The sequence below is a fragment of the Anolis carolinensis genome, chromosome 3 (genome assembly GCF_035594765.1).
Source record: "Anolis carolinensis isolate JA03-04 chromosome 3, rAnoCar3.1.pri, whole genome shotgun sequence".
Classification (NCBI taxonomy): Eukaryota; Metazoa; Chordata; class Lepidosauria; order Squamata; family Dactyloidae; genus Anolis; species Anolis carolinensis.
This window is the reverse complement of record NC_085843.1, coordinates 154662229-154681862: the sequence shown is the minus strand read 5'-3', so window position 1 is coordinate 154681862 and position 19634 is coordinate 154662229. Positions and strand designations below refer to the sequence as shown.

Below are 19634 nucleotides of genomic sequence, written 5' to 3'. Positions count from 1 at the left end.
CTGTCCTCTGAGTGTTGTTCTTTATTTACTGTCCTGATTTTATTCAGGGCCAGCTAACACCTCCCAACAAAGGATTCCCCCAGGCAGGAAGAAGCCAGGCTTTGAAGCTGCAAGGCTATTCAATGCTAATCAAACTGGCCAACTGCAACGTTCACACTTGCCTCCAACAGACAAGCGTTCGTTCTCCCACCATGGACATTCCATAGATACATAAACCCCACTTGCCTAGATTCCAACATACCTCACAACCTCTGAGGATGCCTGCCATGGATGTGGGCGAAACGTCAGGAGAGAATGCTTATGGAACATGACCATACTGCCCAGAAAACTCTTAGCAACCCAAGAACAGGTTATTCTTGCCAGCCCTGAGCCAATGGAAGCTTCCCTCTTGTTTTGGAAAATGATTGACGCGGGGAGGCGGGCCTTCTGCCGCTGAGGCTCCGCCTCCTTTGAATGTTGACTCCTTCGCCGCCGCCCTCCGTGGGAGGACTCTTGGTGACGTAAAAAGGCCGCGCCGGCGCTGTCTTTTCCAACGTCACACGGCGTGCGCGACAGCGGAAAGAAACAAAATCTTCGCGCTCTAGAAGTTTCCTCGGTGGGGCCATGATGGCGGAGGCGGAGGGGATGACAGCCGCGCGGTGAGCCTTCAGCCCCCAATTCCTCTCCCTTCGCCCCGCTCCTTCTCCTTCGCCGTCTTTGGGCCAAACCTAACTCTTGCCTTTCTCCTCAGGCTGACGGAGTGCGACGTCGAGAAGGACCCCGCGGGCGCCGTGCAGGTAGGAAGGCAGGAGGGAGGGGGAGCTTGCCTTTCTTGCCACACAGGTCTTCTTCCCTGCTGGTTTTTAGGTCTGCTTTCTCCCTCAGCTGGCCAAAACAAGGCCTCTCTCCCGAAGCAGAATCATGTGCTGTATTGAAGACTTCCCACTTCCCTCACGGCATGGCCTTTCATGAACAAAGGCTCAGTTCACCAGATGGGGGATAGCTGTTCCTAAATTTAAGTTGCGTAGAACCATAACGTTGGAAAAGACCACATGGGCCATCCAGTCCAACCCCATGCCATACAGGAAAAACACAATCAAAACACCCCCGACAGATGGCTGTCCACCCTGTGCATCAAAGCCTCCAAGGAAGGAAATACTCCTTCCATGGAAGTGGCAGCATATTCCATTGTCAAATTATTCCCACCATCAGCATTTTTATCCTAGGCCCGTCCTACACAGTTGTATAAAATCCCACAATCATTATTTTATTTCTTCTTAGGCGATCCCTCGTAGTTCAAGGATGATGTTCCTCCATTTCTTGGAAGATGCCTGTGCGTGATTTTTTTTAATGTGTGGAGGTCGGTGCATGGCCGGTCAACACACAGTCTTCACAGAGTGAGGTTCCAGCAGTGGTGTGGTTAACACAACGAGAGTGGCTTCTCAGTCTGTTGCAGGCTTCTTCCGCCTTCACAGCCGTTGTAACATGTACCATGTTATTCTCCACCTGCTCCGCCGTTGAGGTTTTAGGGTCTTCGGATTGTGCTTGGTCTGGATCCTCCCCTGTGGCCCCTCCTGGGAGTGTGTGACTCCCATGGTTGTGCCCTCAGGTTCATTGGAACACGCAAGCTCCCTCACCACGTCAAGGTGACAATCCATCAAGGGGGATTATTTATTATTTACCCTTTATTATTTTATTTATTTACCATATTTGTACCCTGCCCTTCTCAACCCTGAGGGGGACTCAGAGTGGCTTCACTTATCGGCAGAAATTAATTGCCAATATAACATATAATTGGTAAAAACATCTACATTAAAAACAGAGAATTGAGACAAATAAAAACATCAATTATTAAAATCACATAATCCAGTGTTTTAGTCCAGGGCCACTCCAAATGTCAATTGCACAGATTCTTTGTTAATTTATTGCACTACAGTTATTCCCCAAAAGCTTGCTCCCATAGCTATGTTTTAACTTTCTTTCTGAAGGCTAAAAGGGAAGGAACTGATTGAATATCACTGGGGAGGGAGTTCCATAGCCAAGGGGCCACCACTGAGAAGGCCTTATCTCTCGTTCCCACCAGCCATGCCTGCGAAGAATGTGGGACCGAGAGCAGGGCCACCCCAGAAGATCTTATTATCTGCGATGGTTCATAGAGGGAGATATGTTTGGATAGGTAAGCTCGGCTGGAATAGTTTAGGGCTTTATAGGCTAAATCCAGCACTTTGAATTGTGGCAGCCAGTGAAGCTGATGTAACAGGGGAGTTGTATGCTCCCTGTATGCCACCCCGGTGAGCAATCTGACTGCTGCCCATTGGACCATTTGGTACTTCCAAACAGTCTTTAAAGGCAACCCCACATAAAGCGCGTTGCAGGAGTCTATTCGAGGATGTAACAAGAGCAAAACAAGATACATTATCTCCATTGATATATGGTAGTGTGGACTCATAACCCAGTTCAAAGCAGATACTGTGGGATTTTCTGCCTTGATACTCTGGGTTATATGGCTGTGTGGAAGGACCCCCAATGTTTCTTTAGAATTTCCTTTCTGGTTATTTGAATCTATTGCTTCAGGGATCCATTCTGTCACCCATGCTACTTAATATCTACATTTAACTGCTGGGATGTCATCCAGAAATTTGGAGTTTGGTGTCATATTTATGCAGACAACATCCAACTCCATTACTCCTTTCCACCAAAAGCCAAAGTTCCCGTTCTGGTCCTGAACAGAAAGATCCCTGTCTGGGCCTAGACAGTCAGCTTTATTCACAGGTTCTACTATATTGTAGGAATTTTACAATTTTATCAGATGGGATTTTATGTGTGTTTTTAAATTTGTGTTGCTGTTTACATGTTTATGTACAATTTGTAGTGCTTCTGTGACCCGTCCCGAGTCCCTTCGGGGAGATAGTGGTGGGGTATAAATAATTTTTAAAATTAGTATTATTAATGGATTGGATAAGGTTGAAATTTAATTTCCATTTATTCGCCAAGACAGAGGTGCTCCTGGTCAGTAGCAAGACAGATTAGGGTATAGGGATACAGCCTGTGCTGGATGGGGTTACAGTCCCCCTTAAGACATAGACTGCAGCCTGGTCTCATTGCTGTCCCTGGAGCCCCAAGGTGTTGGCGGTGGCCAGAAGAACCTTTGCACAATTAAATCTTGTGTGCCAGCTGTGCCTGTACCTTGAGACGGTAGACTTGGCCATGGTAGTGTATCCCCTAGTTACATCTTGACTGTACTACTGCAATGCACTCTACATGGGGCTGCCTTTGAAAAGTGCTCAGAAGCTTCAGCTGGTGTAAAGGTCAGCTGCCAGGTTGCTAACTGGAGCGCCGTACAGGAAGTGAACAACTCCTATGCTACAGCAGCTCTAAGCAGTCCTAAACGGTTTGGGTCCAGACTATTTGACCAACCACCTCTCTTCATACGAACCTACCCAAACACTGCGATCTTTGGGGGTGGGGGTGGGGGGGGGGAAGTTCCTCGCTCTTCTGCCTCTGTCTCAAATCTGGCTGTTGGGGACAAGAGAGAGGGCCTTCTCTGCAATTCCCCCCCCCCCTGCCTCTGTAATTCCCTTCTGAAGGACATCAAAATGACCCCCTGCCTCAGACTTCAGGCAGCAGTAAAGTGACATAGGGAGATGGTTTCTTAGTAGCTAGAAAATGAGACGAGCCTTTCCACACATCCTTATAGTCCAGAATATCAAGGCAGATAATGAATAATTGAGACTATTTCTATTTTGCCCTATCTTGGGGCGTCTTACAACATAATAGAGAGGCAAACATTCAATGCCGTATAAAAATACAAAATAACTTAAAGCAAAAGATAAAACCCAGTTTACATTTATACAAGCAACAAAGACAATTGAACACAGACCGACAAATTTACATTATAACCATTTTATATTTCACAGATTTTTAAATTTGAGAGTTTAAAAGATTATTTTCACTCTTAAATGCTTTTAATTTAATCCACAATATCTGCTCTGAACTGGATCTGAGTCCACACTGTTATGTAATCCAGTTCAATGTGGAATGTATACGGCTATGTGGACGGGGCCTATGTGGTTTGGTAAGACATTCCTGTGGCTGAGTTACCCTTAATCACAGTTGAGTTCATAAATGTGCATTCTTCTGATATCAGTGCTGACTTTGAAGAGCCTCCGTGCCTTCAGTTTACATTCCAAAATAAAACGCATGCATAGTTTCCCATCTATAATAGCAAGATTCAGTTGCAGTAACACGCATTACAGGAGATCACTTCAGGAAACTGGGAGCAGATGTTATTTTCCTGAATTTGGCTCCTCAAGCTTTATCAGCTCTGTTATTTTTTGTTGGGCAAAAGTTTTCTGGGTGCTATAATATTCTATTGCAATTCCACCACTGTATCAGTATGGTTTATAGCCGAGACTTGAATATTGTTTGGTGCTGCCTCTGAAAAAGTAAACTTATATCTTTGAAAGTGCATGCAGAATTAAATATTTGTTAGTTATAGAGGTGCTATATGTCTCTTCTTTCTTCTCCCCCCCCCAGTCTATTTAAGAACATTTTAGTGTTTTATGTTAACGCATTGAAGTGTTGCATTTCCCACTCAGATTGGTTTTTACAGTGTAGACTTGAAAAATGTGGACACCTTAATACAATCATGGATATTATGAGTGAGAAGACTAAATAGTATCAGAGACATAATTTAATGTTGCTGTCTATACACAGCCCTAATCTACATCTGGGGCTGGAAGGAAATTTATGGCATTGACAGCATATGCAGTTTCTTTGAAATCCAGTGTGGTGTACTGGTTTAAGTATAAGACTAGAGATGCGTCTAAACTGTCGAATTAATGCAGTTTGACATCATGTTAACTACTGTGACTCCTGGGATTTGTAGCTTGATGAGGCACCAACCCTCTTTGGCAGAAAAGGCTAAAGACCTTGTCAAACTATAACCCTCGTGATTCCATAGCATTCAGCCATAGTAGTTTAAGATGTGTCAAACTGCATTGATTCTATGGTGTAGATGTAGCCATATACTGGAGACTAGGGTTTGAATTTCCACGCAGCTGTGGAGACTCACTGGATCACCTTGGGCAAATCACACTCTGGGTTTCAGAGTAAGGCAAAGGCAAACATCCTCTGAATAAATCTTGCCGAGAACACACTGTGATAATTTTAACTTATCATTGTTTGTTATGACTTGGTACTTTCTAACACAGGCTGAGTTTTTTTAATGGGATGTGGGCTTCTGGTATGAGAATGCCAAAACTCCTGGAGTCTGAAAACATGTTTATGTTTTAATAACTTACTTTTTCCCTTATGCTAATTAGAGAAACAAAATAAAAGGTAACATTTTAAAGTGGAAATTCTAGTCAAATGCCAGTTAATGTGTAAACTTAAAACATACCATTTCCATATACATAGATGTGAGATTTCTGTCAATTAATTTAAAAGAGGGGCTCTTGAGGACCAAGGGAGTGATTATGGGTTGCAAAACCTGGACCCAGGCATGTAGCCAGGTGGGGGGGGGGGGGAGCTTGAGGGGCTTGAGCTTCTCCCCCCCCCCCCCCGAAATTCTCAGGGTGGTTCGCGAAAAAGCCTTACATTTATTATTTAAACTGTTATGTTTATTCATATAATGATTTGATCACCATGCTCAATATATCTCATATGCATGGGGGTATTGGGATAACGATACAAAAGGTTTGCTAGGGTAGATTCCCCCTCAGCCAGACTCAGCCCCCCCCCCCCCCCGAACCAAAAATCCCAGCCCCTCCTGAATCAAAATCCTGGCTATGGGTCTGCCTGGACCCATTTTTCCTAACATTGCGTTATCCTGATGAAGAAAGCAATTGGGTGTTTGCTTCATTCTGGTGAGTCAGGCATCTGTAGAGCCTTGGTTGATTATGGCATGCATAATGTTTTGGTATATAGACAGTCAATGACGAATGTAACATAGCATACAATAGGGTGAGAAAGCAAATGTCAATGGTAGAAACTAGATAATTTGTGTATTTGCCGTTTTTGATGATCTTTTGCAACCTTGGGGTGAACCTATTACGGTGCAGGATTTTTCTGGCAAGATTTCTTTAGAATAAATTTACTAGTGCTGTCCTCTGAGGCTGAGATAATGTGACTTTCCTGATGTCACTCAGTGGGTTACAGCATCGTAAATGCAGCTTGGCCACCAACAATAACAACAACACCTTGATGTCTTGGTTTTTAGGTCTGTTTCTGGGGTTATTTGGGGCGCTGATTCAGAAAATTGCATTGGATAGACTATATCACTTTTCATTTCTTAGATATGGTTATCATGGTTTTCTGTGGCTGAACAGATGTCAACTGATAGATGTTTTGTATCTCGAAAACAAGAGCTGATGGGATACATTTTTGGAATCAGAAGGTCAAACATACCCAGAAACAGGTCTAACGTTTGACACACTAAAATGTGTTAGCCGGTGTTTCGATTTGCACATCTTTATGCAGAAAGAGAATCAATTTATGCTTTATATTAAAAAGCTTGTGTGTGTGTGCTGTAGACCTTTTGGAATGAAAAAAAAATGATTTGATATCATTAAGAGAAATTGAAGGATCATTTTGATGTATGTAATAAATAGATGTTTATATACTTTGTGACAATTGAGAAGCAAGCTCTTACTACTTTCCTCAAAATGATATATTTTCTATCTATAATTTGTCTCTGCTTTTTTTTTTTAGCTCTGTCTGCAGAGCTTTTATCTCAGTTATAGTCAGCTATGCTCTTAAGTGAAGAATTTTGCCTCTGGTGTAATTCTCTTAAAGTAGCACTGTGCTAATTGATGCTGTTGGATGTGTCAGGCAAATCATGTTACTATGCAATATACAGAGATTTGTAGAAAATGTGAAGTTAATTTTTTGTATTTACACTTGCAGAAGCTGACAGCAGCCATAGAACTGAAGCCAGATGATGCAGAGTATTATTGTCAAAGAGCTTATGCGTACATTCTTCTACAAAATTATCATGGTAACGTTTCTTATTTGATGTGATTTATAACCTAAAATGATGCACTAAAACTTTGATTTTTTTTGACACATTGAACGCACCTGTTTCATTCATAAAGCTGGAGTTACAGTTTGTGTTGTTGTTGTCACTGGAACATAGCTAATGGAATGGCAAAAACCAAAAATAATTTTATCAATTAATAAGCTTTTACAGGGAGAATTCCCTCTGAAAATATGATCTTAACATCAAATACATACTTCTTCCTTGTCACCAGAATTTGAAGTGTGAAATTGATAATACTGTACAAGTTTAGAAGAGATCTGAGATACTTTAGCTTTTACCTTTTTCCTGGAACAGTTACATATATTTTATTTCGGATAGCTATAGTAACACTGAGATTTACAATCCTTACCAGTATGAAAGAATCAATGTCGATTACTGAGTGTCCACAGAATGTCAATGTTCGATCTATCAGAAGGTTTTACACACAAAAACCGCAGTAACAGAGTAATTGAAAAATGAATTACTTTTTGCAGATGCCATTTCAGATGCGAAGAGGACACTGTCTCTTGATCCCAATAATGCTAAAGCCTTGCTCAGACAAGGGTAAGTGACTGTTTACTAGTTACATGGTGTTGGTCCCACCATTTTTTTTTGTGAAAGAATTTTTTGTAGTGGAAAGCCCTCTAGAACAGCATGGGCTGTTATGCAGGCAGCTATAGTTCTAAGGGAGAATTAGGAGGACTTTGGAGGGGGTCTTCCATTCATGCAAAAGCATTTGCAATTACAAAGTGTAAAATACTTACTGAACCTGTTGCTGAGAAGCATAACATAGTACAAGTTGATTGTAAACTTTTAGTTACAGATCAGAACATTTATAGCCACTTTCTAATTCTATGAAAAATAAATGTAATTACAAAATGATTGCAGGGCTTGTGGGTTGGATTATGTCCATAGAAAAAGGAAATGGTAGGGCCACTGCATGGTCAAGATGGTGAAATGGTAACAGAGAAAAAGCAGAACTAATCATCAACTTCTTTGCTTTAATCTTTTTCAAAAAAGAAAATAATGAGAAAAAATCTGAGAAAAATAGAGCAAATGATGTAATAGAGGAAAAACAGTGCAGAATAGGTAAAGAGGTAGTATATCTACCTTAAAGGACTATCTCCAGTGCCAGACAGTCTAATATTCTATAAAGGAGTGGGATGATTACTAAAAGTGAACATGGGTTTTTGAAAAACAGGTCATCCCATAGTAAACCTCTTGCATTTGCTGCTAAAGTTATACGCTTTGTAGATGAAGGGATGCTGTGGGTTTAGCATACCTTGATTTCAGTAAGGCCTTTGACAAGGTTCCCCATGGTATTCTTTAAAATAAATTTATTCAGTGTGGCCTGAACAAGGCTACTATTAGATGGATTTGTACTTGGTTTAGTGGCTGGACCCAAAGGCTGCTTACCAATGGCTTCTCTTCATCCTGGAGAGAAGTGACTTGTGGAGTGCCACAAGGTTCTGTCCTGAGACCAGTGCTATTCAACATTTTTTATAAATGGGTTGGATGACAAAATTGAAGGCATGCTTATTAAATTTGCAGATGGCACCAAATTGATTGCTATCTGCAACCAATTTGTCTGCAGTTCTGAACAGAATGGTGTTCAAAATGATCTGAACAGTTTAGAGATATGGGCCAAAACTAACAAAATGAATTTTAACATGGAGAAATGTAAGGCAGAAAAAAATGCAGAAACATAGGAGCGGTGACACTTGAATTGACAACCATACATGTGGAAGGGGTCTAGGAGTCTTAATAGACCAGAAGCTGACCATGGCTGCCATGGGATGCAGCAGCTATAAAAGCCAATGCAATTCTAGGTTGCATCAATAGCATTATAGTGTCATGACTGAGAGAAGTTATAGTCCCACTCTATTCTACATTAGTCAAACTTCACTCAGAATATTGTCTCCAGTTCTGTGCATCACAATTCAAGAAGCCTCTGTGTTGATAGACAAAGAAGTGCAATTATTACTTTCATTGTGCCTTTTCTTTATGTCTGTGCCATACTTCAACTGTTTCCTGGCTAGTGTTCACACAGGTGAAGACATTGCAAGACGTCATAAATTCGTAGAGTTGGAAAGGGTTCTCATGGACCATCACATCCAATGTAGGATCTTTAGCTAAAGTATCCCTACTGTGTATATGCCCAGACTTTTTAAAGGATGTCCAGAGAAGGAGACCTTGCACATCTCTAGGCAATAGGTTCCATTGCCAAAATGCTGTTATTGTCAAGAAGTTCCTCCTAATGTTCAGTGTTGAAATGTATCCTCCTGTAATCTCAAACCATTAGACCTGGTCCTATTTTCTGGGGTAGCACACCCTTGATATATTCCAAAGGCACTCAAACAGCAATCATTTCACATCTCTATTCACAAGGCTGAATATGCCTAACCCCATCAAGCTTATCTTGTTTTAGTGTTCATACCTATCATCCTTGTTGCCCTTTTCTGAACTTGTGTGAGCTTGTATATATCCTTGTTAAAATGAGGTATCAGCAACTGAATGCAGTAGTTTAGATATAGCCTGGCTACATCTAAATAATATAGTGGGAGTATAACTTCCTTTGAATTTGAAATTGTGACTCGTATTAAAGTAGTATTTTTGCTTTGACATCACACTGCTGACTCATTCAATTTATGATCAACAATAATCCCGAAATACTTTTCTCATGTATTATGGCTGAGCCATGTGTCCCCTATTCTTTACCTAAATGTGGAATTTTGCATTTCTCTTTATTAAAATTTATTGTATTAATTTCTGCTCTTTTTTAGTTTAGCAAGATTCTTTTGAATCCTGCTTCTATTTTCCTTTGTTTTAGTCATCCCTTTCAGTTTTGAATCATTTGCAGACTTGAAAACGATTCCCTCCACACATCATCTAAGTTCTTGATCTACGAATTAGTCTCCTGTTTTTAACACTGTATCCTGCTTGTTGATTTTAATGATTGTTTTATTGATGTTGATGTTTTTTACTGGGATAATTGTTTTATTGCTTTGTTACTGTTTTGTTTGTTTTATCGGGCCTGGCCCCATGTAAGCCGCCCCGAGTCCCTTCGGGGAAATGGGGCGGGGTATAAAAATAAAGTTATTATTATTATTATTATTATTATTATTATTATTATTATTGTTGATAAAAATGTTGGAGATTAATGGACCCTGGGGCAGAACCTTGAGGCATTCTACTCAATTCCTCCTTCTAGTTTGAAGCACAGCCATTGTTGACAGTTTTTGAGAAGTTTTCTAAACAATTATGGATCAATCTAGTGGTGTTTCTGTCTATTTTATATTTAATGAGTTTGCTGATTAAAATATTTGGGGGGACCTGATCAAATGCTTTGCAGATAAATGAGATCAACATAATTCCCACTAACTTCTAAACTTAGTGACATGATAGCAAAAACCAGGTCTCTTTATAAAAATCCAGATCTCTTTATATGTGTTCTTGGTTTCTTTGTCAGTTGTTTGGCCTAAATTTTGAGCTGCTGTGACATTTTTGTTCTCTTATATATATTTGCTTCATAAATACACATGTTTTAGGAATCATGTATGTGGTTTGATGGGAAACTCAGTATTTCCTAAAATGTCTTCCCTATTGTACACCTGTGCTCTGATGTCACTATTTGAGTACTTCTTCCTTACACCTTCCAAGGGGGACTTGGAACGGAGAGGACGTTTTTGTTGTGGCAGTGCTGTATTTATGCAGACCTGTTCACAGTGAGACCATTTTGCCATCGGTTTATTTTCTGTACTAATCATGAAGTGTTCTTTAAATTATAGCTAAACTGTGTGTATTTTTGCATGTAACATTTGTATGTTTCAGTCAAGTTTAGACCCTTCAAAAACAATTTTTATATTAATAATAATCACAATGATAGTTTCTAGTTTATTCTTATAGGGGTAGCATTGATCATCAAAACTATGAGGTTTATTTAAGATGGAAGTACAGGCTGAAACAGCTGACTGTACTTTTAGTAAGAATAAATTGTGACATATAACATTGGCCAACATTTTGGTGCTTCCAAAGTTCGACTTGTTTCTGGCTATATTTGACCTGCTGATTCCAAAAACGGTACCAGCTTTCCCTTGTTTTTGAGATGTAGGACATATGCCATCTACCAGTCTTCAACTATGCACCCATGGAAAACCATGATAAACTATCTATCTAATCTATCTAAGAAATTTGAGCTAATGTGATCTATCCAGTGCAATGATCTGAATCAGTGTCCAAAATAGCTCCAGGAATAGGCCTAAAAGCCCAAGACACTAATCATTTTGTTGTTGTTGGGTAGTTTTTGCAATTTCTAATGTTAAATATTCTCCTGAAGCTGGCGAACAAGGTATTTACCTTTCCTTAACTCAAATATTATGCAAAGCTTGTATCTTTAGTTGGTAATTTGTATTGGAAGGCAATGTTTTCATTCTCTCCTCTTCTATATTCATCAGGATTGGTGAATATCATATGAAAAACTACATATCAGCACTGAAGTCTCTAAATGAGGGACAAAAACTGGATGGTAAGTCTGATAATATATTCTTTCCTTATCCAGTTTATCCTTGATAAAGGATTCTTGGCACTTTTACTCTGGTTTTCATATCAGCCTTTTTCACTACATTGTTCACTAGAATGACTGACTGCTTGTTAACTGCTTATAATCGTTTATTATTGGTGTCTAGTTAATTTTGAAAAACTTTAATAGGTAGCCCATGAAATTAGTTGGTGTTTATCAACCGTTGAGGTGGCCGCCTCCATTGGATGCTTTGAGAAAACAGTTAATGAAAAATGTGAGGAAATTTTCACCTTGCTTATTGGCAACTGCACACTTATTTGCCCTTTTGTGTAGTTTGAAGGGTGCATCCAGCACTAGATAGTAACTGTGCTTACTGCTGCTATATCATTTATTACAGAATATACCTGCTTATCCTTTGCTCTCGGACTTCAGGACAAATAGTAATAGCTTAGAGAAATCCTATTCAGAACCGAGCCTTGAGTTTGAAACACTGTCATAACCAATGGAGTAGAAAGAGCTTTTTCACTGTTAGAATCCAGCAATTCTAGCTTGCTCCCTCCATTCTTAGAATAGGATTAATTATGTTTGAGATACATTATAGGGTTATTATGGGTTGTGATGACTCTGGAATTCCACGTCAGAAGTAGAATAGGGTTCACTTAGATCAGTGGTTCCCAACCTGTGGGCCATGAGACCTAAAATAAGGTCTGCAAGACATGCAGGGAAAATCAGCTCTAGATTATTAAATACGGTTTTCTGTGGGTGAGCAGATGGATGGCTACTGAATGGTACATGTTCTGTATCGGAAACTAGAGCTGATGTGGTCTATCCAATGCAGTTTTCTGAATCAGCACCCCAAATTATCAAACCAAACCTTTTGGTACTAATGTTGGAGAGTGGTCCTTGTTCAGAGTGGTCCATGGTCAAAAAAAGGTTGGGAACCACTGACTTAGATCAAAGGTGAATGACGTATTTAAATTCTGTAGCCAGTTCTTTGGTTCCTTTCCTTCTTGTTGCCAGCGTTGCTGAAATTTATTGCAGCGGCAGCTTCGAAACAACAATCCAAAACTTTTACTTTTAAATTTATTATTGTGTTGCAGGAAGAGGGCTCAACATCTTTCTTCCTCCAAATGGACTGTTCTATCCTAACTGGGAAGAGTCTGCCTTGTTTTTAGTCTTGCAGTGCTGCTAGGAGACTTTGGGTTCCTTTATCTGTAAGGGTTTGTTATCTTATTAAAACATAGAAGCTGCAAGTAGCTTGCAAGACATGCAGGGAAAATCAGCTCTAGATTATTAAATACATGTATACCATGTAGAGGAACCTGCAGACTTAGTAGCTTAAAGAAATTGCTGACAACTTTTTGTAGTAGACAGTGGCCACAATAGACATCTTTTTTAATGTTCTAGGTGCTGATACAGATTTTACTATTTGGATTAAAAGATGTGAAGAAGCCTCCAACAGTAAGCAATACTTTATGCTTGGAATGCTTTCTGTTAAGAATGTGGAATTTCTTGTTGGCAGATTTAATCCACTGGTTTTTCTGGCTTTCCATCTACATCATAATCACTCTCCACAGCCTCTGTTCTTTCATTCCCATTCATTTATATTAGCTTTGTCAAATAGTATCAGCATATATATTAAAGTGGAGTTTCTAGTGTAGAATGAACCTAATTTTAAAGCTTATGTAGAAGCCTGACTTGGCCTTATTCCTGTTTCAGCATTTGCTTTTATCTGTGTGTGTGTGTGTGTGTGGTCTGTGTGTGAGAACATCTGAGAATTTGTGATCGTAGGCGAAAATTATTTATAAAATTACAGGTTAGTTTATGATAAACCAAGTAAACTATCATCGAGCAAACAAAGAAAGAAAGATGAAAGAAAATGGCGTATTAATTTGGTGAGATCAAAGTGTGGTTGTACAGAAGTGGGCCTCAGACTACAGCTACCTTCAGTCTTATCCACCAGAGACTGTATTGAGAAATAATGGGAATTTTGCAGTCCTAACAGCCACCAGTATATTTCCTTGCCCTTAATATAAATAAAGATAAAAGCAACACATGAAAAATCTTCTATGCAGCCAGAATTACAGTGAGATGAAAGACTTCTAAGTATTATTTTAACATTGAATTGGGGGGGGGGGATATTATCTTCAGTAGTAATCATAGAAAGAAGAAAGGGGCTGCTAGCATCCCTGTTTCCCCGCCCCTTTTACTTTTATTCTTAGTTTAGGATTCACTAATGTTACTGCTTGAGTTTTGTTTAGAATAAGTATTGTAGTGAATTATAGAGCTAATGTTTTGGTGAGTACTATAACTGTTTATTTTGTTTCCTTGTATCTTTGTTCGAAACTTTTAAAGTTTTGACTTTAAAGTACCCCTTTGAGGAATTTCCATAAAATTATTTCTGATCAATCTAGGATTTCATCTCGAAATCAATGTATAGTATAGGAGGGAAAAATGTTAGGTTGGCTCCATTTCCTGGCTTAAGGACTTGCTCACAGAAAGTGCCACTGTGAGTCCTATAATGCAGGATCCTCTACCTTCTTTGTAGCATTTTAAGGGGTTGAAAGGACAGCCATAGAGAGAAAGAGGAGGCAAGCATGTCTGCTTTTGACAACTCAGCTACACTTGTCAAAAACTGGATTCAACCCAGATGGATGCAATAAAATGAATCAATTTATGTTGTACAAAATAATTAATTACTGGTAGTTCCTTTGAAGCTATGTATATGGTTGTTTCAGCAAAATTTGATGCCCCGTTTTCTTATTTTATGAAAAGCATTGCAGGATAGTAATGCAATCTTCATGTTTACTTGGCTGTTTTTCGTGGTGCTTATCCTCAGATAATTGTTTTGTATTAAATGTTAATTGGAACCTAGACATTAAAAGTAGCTCATTTAGTTAACTGAAGCAAAAATCTATAAACCCTGTGTTATAAAGGTTGCTCTGTGTCTGCTTCTAAAATAAGTTTTTTTTTGTTAAAATAGCAATTTGTTTCTCTTTCACAGCAGGATCACATTCTGAAGTGGTAAGGCTCTTCCTAAGATTTCATATGTGGGTCCAATAAACATGAGACTGAATCATGTGGGAGTGAAGGGGTAGAAGGATTGATCTGGGGTGTATAGTAATTGAATTTTATCAGATCCCATCATGTTTGTGTCCAAAAATATTACTAGTAGGTGATTTTGAAAGGCTGCGCTTGTTGTGCTCCCTGGACAGCCTCCTGCATTGCAAGCTGCTTTTCAAATATGGAATTTCTAATGTATTTTGATCCAGTACTCTGTGCCATCTTGGGTTCTGAGATGTTGCTGGTCTACAAGACTGTCCTGCTACTGGGGTTCTGGGTGCTGAAGACCAACAGTAGCTGGCATACAAGTTGAGACAGCCACTGCTGTCGACTAGTGAAATAATTCTGTGGAGCAGTTTGAAATAGATTTTCTTGTTTATAGCCTATGATATTCAGCTGTATCTGTAGGAAAGTGATGGTGGCAAAGGACACAACTGAATTGTGAAAAGCCACTGCTAAGTCCCAAGACAAACCATGTGGAAGGGGTGAGGAATGAGCTTCTTGGAATGGTGGGCTTAAAACCCATTAGACGTGCTTTACATAATGTTTTTTTAAAAATGTTCCTCCCTTTCACAGCCAAACTAGTATATGTTGTTCCCATGGGAAGGTCTAGCAACAATCAACACATAGTTAATTGTATTTAAGATCTCATGTGTGCCAGGTTTTAATTACTTTAGGATTGTGTTTTAAATAAAAAATTTAATGTATCTTTAAATGTTTTTATCACTGTATTGTTTTGATTGGTTTTCATTAGCTAATTGCCTCAGGAACTCTTGTGAGCTGGGAGACAATACAAAAATACTTTAAATAAATGTTGGCTCTTTTCCCCAATCCAGAACCTTAAAACTGTGTCTGGAATATATTTTAATGTAGTCCTCTTATTGAAGATGCATTAAAGCGATCTTTTGCAACCTTTATGCACTGAAGGCGCCCTCAATAATTTTCAGAACTCAAAAGCCCTGCATGAAAATTATCCTTGTAGTTAAAAAAAAAACTTCCCAGTTCTGCTTTCTTGCAGAACTCTAGATTTCAGCGATCCCTGTTTGATAAGCACAGTGCTACAGGTGTTGAGGGAACCACTCAGAAGTTCTTTCTTTCATTTCCATAATCTAAAAAAGATAAATGATATTTGGATGTTAAATGCTTCTAATCTTCCAATATCTTTTTATTATAATTGATGACATTTGGATTTGATCGCAGCAGTCACAGCCAACTAAGCTCAAGTAAGATGTTTTCCTTTTCTAACTATATTATTTATAATGATACTTACTGTTAATATAAAATATGGACTGTTTTGCAATTTTCTGGCCTTTGTTTCTTACTGTGCTCTTGCCTTTGAATTCTGCTCCATTTGTGCTAACACTTACGACTAATCAAAAAGATGCTGTAAACAAGCCATTAGCAGTTGCGGGTTGTACTGAATCAGTGCCTATGTTCTTGACCAGTCAAAGGGGGACTCAGAGTAGCTTATACTTTGGCAAAATTCACAGTGCAGTATGAATTTAAAAATAATTTAAGACCAAGTGTTTAGCCTTATAGTTATTCTCAGCTTTCTTAAAGTGTCACTTTTGCTTAGGAACACCTAGTTATCCCAGATGAAACATTGTGCATTGCAGAGAGTTTTGGTATATTTCAGTTTTTCTTGTTCAGCGATGGGAGAGCCAGACACCATAGTGTTGACTTGTGTGATTTAAGAATCTCAGCAGTTCATTTTTGTAATACTAACAATGGTTTAGTGTTATGGTGAACTTGCCCATTTCACATACTACTGATCTATTATATAATAAGGACTGATCCTAAATTTAATGTTGACGAGATGCATATCTTAGTCTGAATGTTTGAAACAACAAGGGCTGTTAAGTTATACAGACTTCTGTTTTTGTTCTCATGCAGTTAAAATGGGAGAGGTTCTCTGTACAGAGAAAAGATCTGTTTAGGATTTGAAAATGGAATATCTACAAACACAAAATATTTCTATACATGTATTTTGCAGATATGACTGGTACCAAACAGAATCTCATGTAATTGTGACTATTATGATCAAGAATGTCAAGAAGGATGAAGTCAACATAAAGTTCTTAGAGAGAGAGGTAACAAATTCATCTGGTTCAAACTGCATATTTAGCATATGTGGGAATGTTATTTCATTGGCTTCAGTGTCGTTTCCAAGAAAGAGTATGGTTAAAGTTACAGCCCAAGAGTAAGTCTACAGATGCTTAGCTAGAATGGGAAGAAATGAGATTCCAGTGAAAGTTAATAGAAATATTGTTAGATATAGAGTTGGCCATCCCTATTCATAGTTTTGATTATTTGTGAACTTGTAGCACTGCATCAGCCTCCCAAAAATGGGGCTGTTGTGTGAGATCTCCCCTGTTCTCAGGAGATGGAGAGGACAAGATTTCCCCAGTGCTACATCTGGCTCTCAAAAATTGTGCTGCCTTTAAACATTCATGAGGTGGCCCCATCTTCAGAAGATGGGGAGATTATGCATTTGGAGAGCGAGGGATCCTTGCATTGTGTTTGGCTCCTGAAGACAGGGCCTCCCTGTGAAATATATTAAGCCCCACCCTGAGGAAGTGGTACAAAGGGTTATCCCCACATTATTGCCTGGCTCCTGAAGATGGGGTCACCTTGTGAATGTTTAAGGGCAGCCCTGTCCCCTAGGGAATGGAGTGGGGTGGGGGTGAAGGATCATCCCCCATGCCTAGTTTCTGAGGGTGAGGCTGCCTTGTGAATGTTCATAGGGTGTCTCATTTTTGGGACCTGGGAATGGTGCTGGGGTGATCCTTTGCCTCCCCCGATGTACATGTAACTGGGCTTTGGGAGGGAGCAGAGGCTATGAAACTGGCAGCTGGGCAAGTGTCCTTGCATGCCACAAATCAAGGAACCCCCACACCCCAAAGTATAGTATTCATGGTTTTTTCCACTTTCACAGAGTACCTATACCCCAAACCCCCGCAAAAGTGAAGGAACAAGTGTATATATGTTCACTATATATGCCACAAAATAATTTTGTTTGGGAAATGTGAATACATTTCCTTCACAGTTTGATGTTTTGGGGAGAGTGTAATCAGCCAGTTGCTACTTCATATCCTTTCTGGATATAAAAACATATGAAGCAGAAAGCAAGAGAGAAAGCCGTGTCTCTTTTCCATTTAATTATTTATGGCTCTTGCGTAACTTGATAGTTACCAATTCTTTACCGAAAAAATGCTTATCAAACTGACATAACAGCTTTCTGGGTTGGTGGTGAAGACTCTTAAACATGAATCTTCTGTTTATTTTCTAGCACACTTTGAATTAACCGTTGAATAATGCAGTTTAAATTGTCATTTGAAATTCTTGTGTTATGCTTGAAATAAATTAAAAGGTCCCTGCTGAAGGGTCTTTGCCTTCATTTTTCCATAGGAGATAAAAGGAGCCTGCCTAGGAGACCTATCTTCTTGTGTTTGCTTTTGATATATGTTGTATCTTTAACAGCTAAATGCTTTGGTGAAGCTTTCTTCAGAGGAAGAGTGCAGCTTAAATCTCCATCTTCTTCATCCCATAATTCCAGAACAGAGTTCATTCAAAGTTCTTTCAACTAAGGTAATTTATAGATAACTTTTTGGCTAAGTATTCAATATTTATATTTATTTTTTAAAAGATATTCATGCTGGTTAAGAAAGCAAGTATACAATATTCAAAGCATGTTTGGGGTTCTTCATATACACGCACTTTCTGGCCCTTATTCCTTCTATCAACTGCAGGTCAATTGCTCATTGGTGGACAGTGAGCTGGAAATTGAAGGCCAGATTATATTTGATAGACGATAAAGCTCATGATTATCCTTTTTTCCCTCATAACAGGACTTTTTTCATGACAGCCATGTTTATTAAGTGCGGAGGCAGGGGGCTATACAGTATGCAGTTCCTTTTTCACCAGAAGTGCCTTTAAAATATATTTCTGAATAAACCTGTGGGGGTCAGATTCACTGCAACAGTTCATAACAAGCTACTTCATCAAATCTGTTGTGTTTCTGATGTTATGCACTTCCTGCGATGATTGCATAATATACTTACTACCAATCTGTTTAGCAAGGGGAGTTTCTGACTTTCTAAAAAATAATTAGTTGGCTGCTATGAAAGCATGGTGAGCCTGTTTCATTGTGAAGACTTCACAACTCCTGAAAAGATCATTGGTGTCTAGCTTTAGGTATGAGTTCAAAGGTTTGGCAGTAGTGATAGAATAAATAGGTTCAGTGAGATTTTATGTGTCTTTGTTACCTGGCTGGAATACTTTGTTTCTAGTTTCTTACAGATACTGCAGTATATAAAGAGCTGAAACAGGCCCTTATTTTCCTCTTGTCTCATCTCCATTTTTTCTATTTTTTTAAATTCAGCTGATCTCATGCACACTGAACAGACTTGTTTTCTGGGGGTGGGGGGGAGATTCTTCCTTAGGTTTCCTCATTTTTTCTGAGGTTATTTGTGTAGCATTCCAAATGTAAGGTTCCAGCAAGCATTTTTTCCCAACATCTCCATGTCCATTACCACTTGTGTTAGTAACTGGAGATACAGATTGTCAGGAAACTTCCAGTGTTAAGAAATTTATGAGCAAATCCAAATTTAAGTAGCAAATCCAAACAATGTGTCTCTGTCTCATGGAATTCTGAATTTTTTTTGTTCATGCCCCGACCCTACTAGCAAGAGAAAAGCATGCAGGGACACTTGAATCCTCACTGTTAGGCTGGCGGATGGAGAATTGCTTCACCCCTTTGCTGTTGGTTATATAAAACTGGAAGTCTCCCACAACCCTTACAATCTTTTAGTTCCAAATAAGAGTCAGTATTTCTTGCAGAATATAATTAGCAGTGGCAGTGTTTTTTCACTAGAGGGCGCTAAAATATCAAGATTGTTTAATATTGGTTAGGCCTGTGTGAAGTAATGGAGATTTTGGTTTGTCATAGTATTTTACAATGAATGATTGGAAACAGCGTACAATCATGATGATTCATCGTTTATTTTCTGTTGCTTAATTTAAGATTCTTCCAAACGGGTACGAAATGTTCTTTCA

At 39.1% G+C, this 19634-nt stretch overlaps 1 protein-coding gene across 4 annotated transcripts in view; it reads left to right on the top strand.

Annotated features, from left to right (window-relative positions):
• Positions 1–484: 484 nt before the first annotated feature.
• sugt1 (SGT1 homolog, MIS12 kinetochore complex assembly cochaperone) overlaps positions 485–19634 on the top strand; it is a 28367-nt gene continuing 9217 nt past the window's right edge. The window contains exons 1-10 of one of the 4 annotated variants that reach the window (XM_016992266.2): positions 485–638; positions 731–776; positions 6886–6976; positions 7492–7561; positions 11452–11522; positions 12924–12977; positions 14524–14540; positions 15783–15802; positions 16573–16669; positions 18060–18167. In XM_016992266.2, the coding sequence (XP_016847755.1) occupies positions 604–638; positions 731–776; positions 6886–6976; positions 7492–7561; positions 11452–11522; positions 12924–12977; positions 14524–14540; positions 15783–15802; positions 16573–16669; positions 18060–18167 (609 nt within the window). In that variant the 5' untranslated portion in view covers positions 485–603. Of the gene's footprint in view, positions 639–730; positions 777–6885; positions 6977–7491; positions 7562–11451; positions 11523–12923; positions 12978–14520; positions 14541–15779; positions 15803–16572; positions 16670–18059; positions 18168–19634 lie in introns of all 4 variants that reach the window. The other 3 variants (XM_016992265.2, XM_008106823.3, XM_008106822.3) reach the window with 3 other exon arrangements.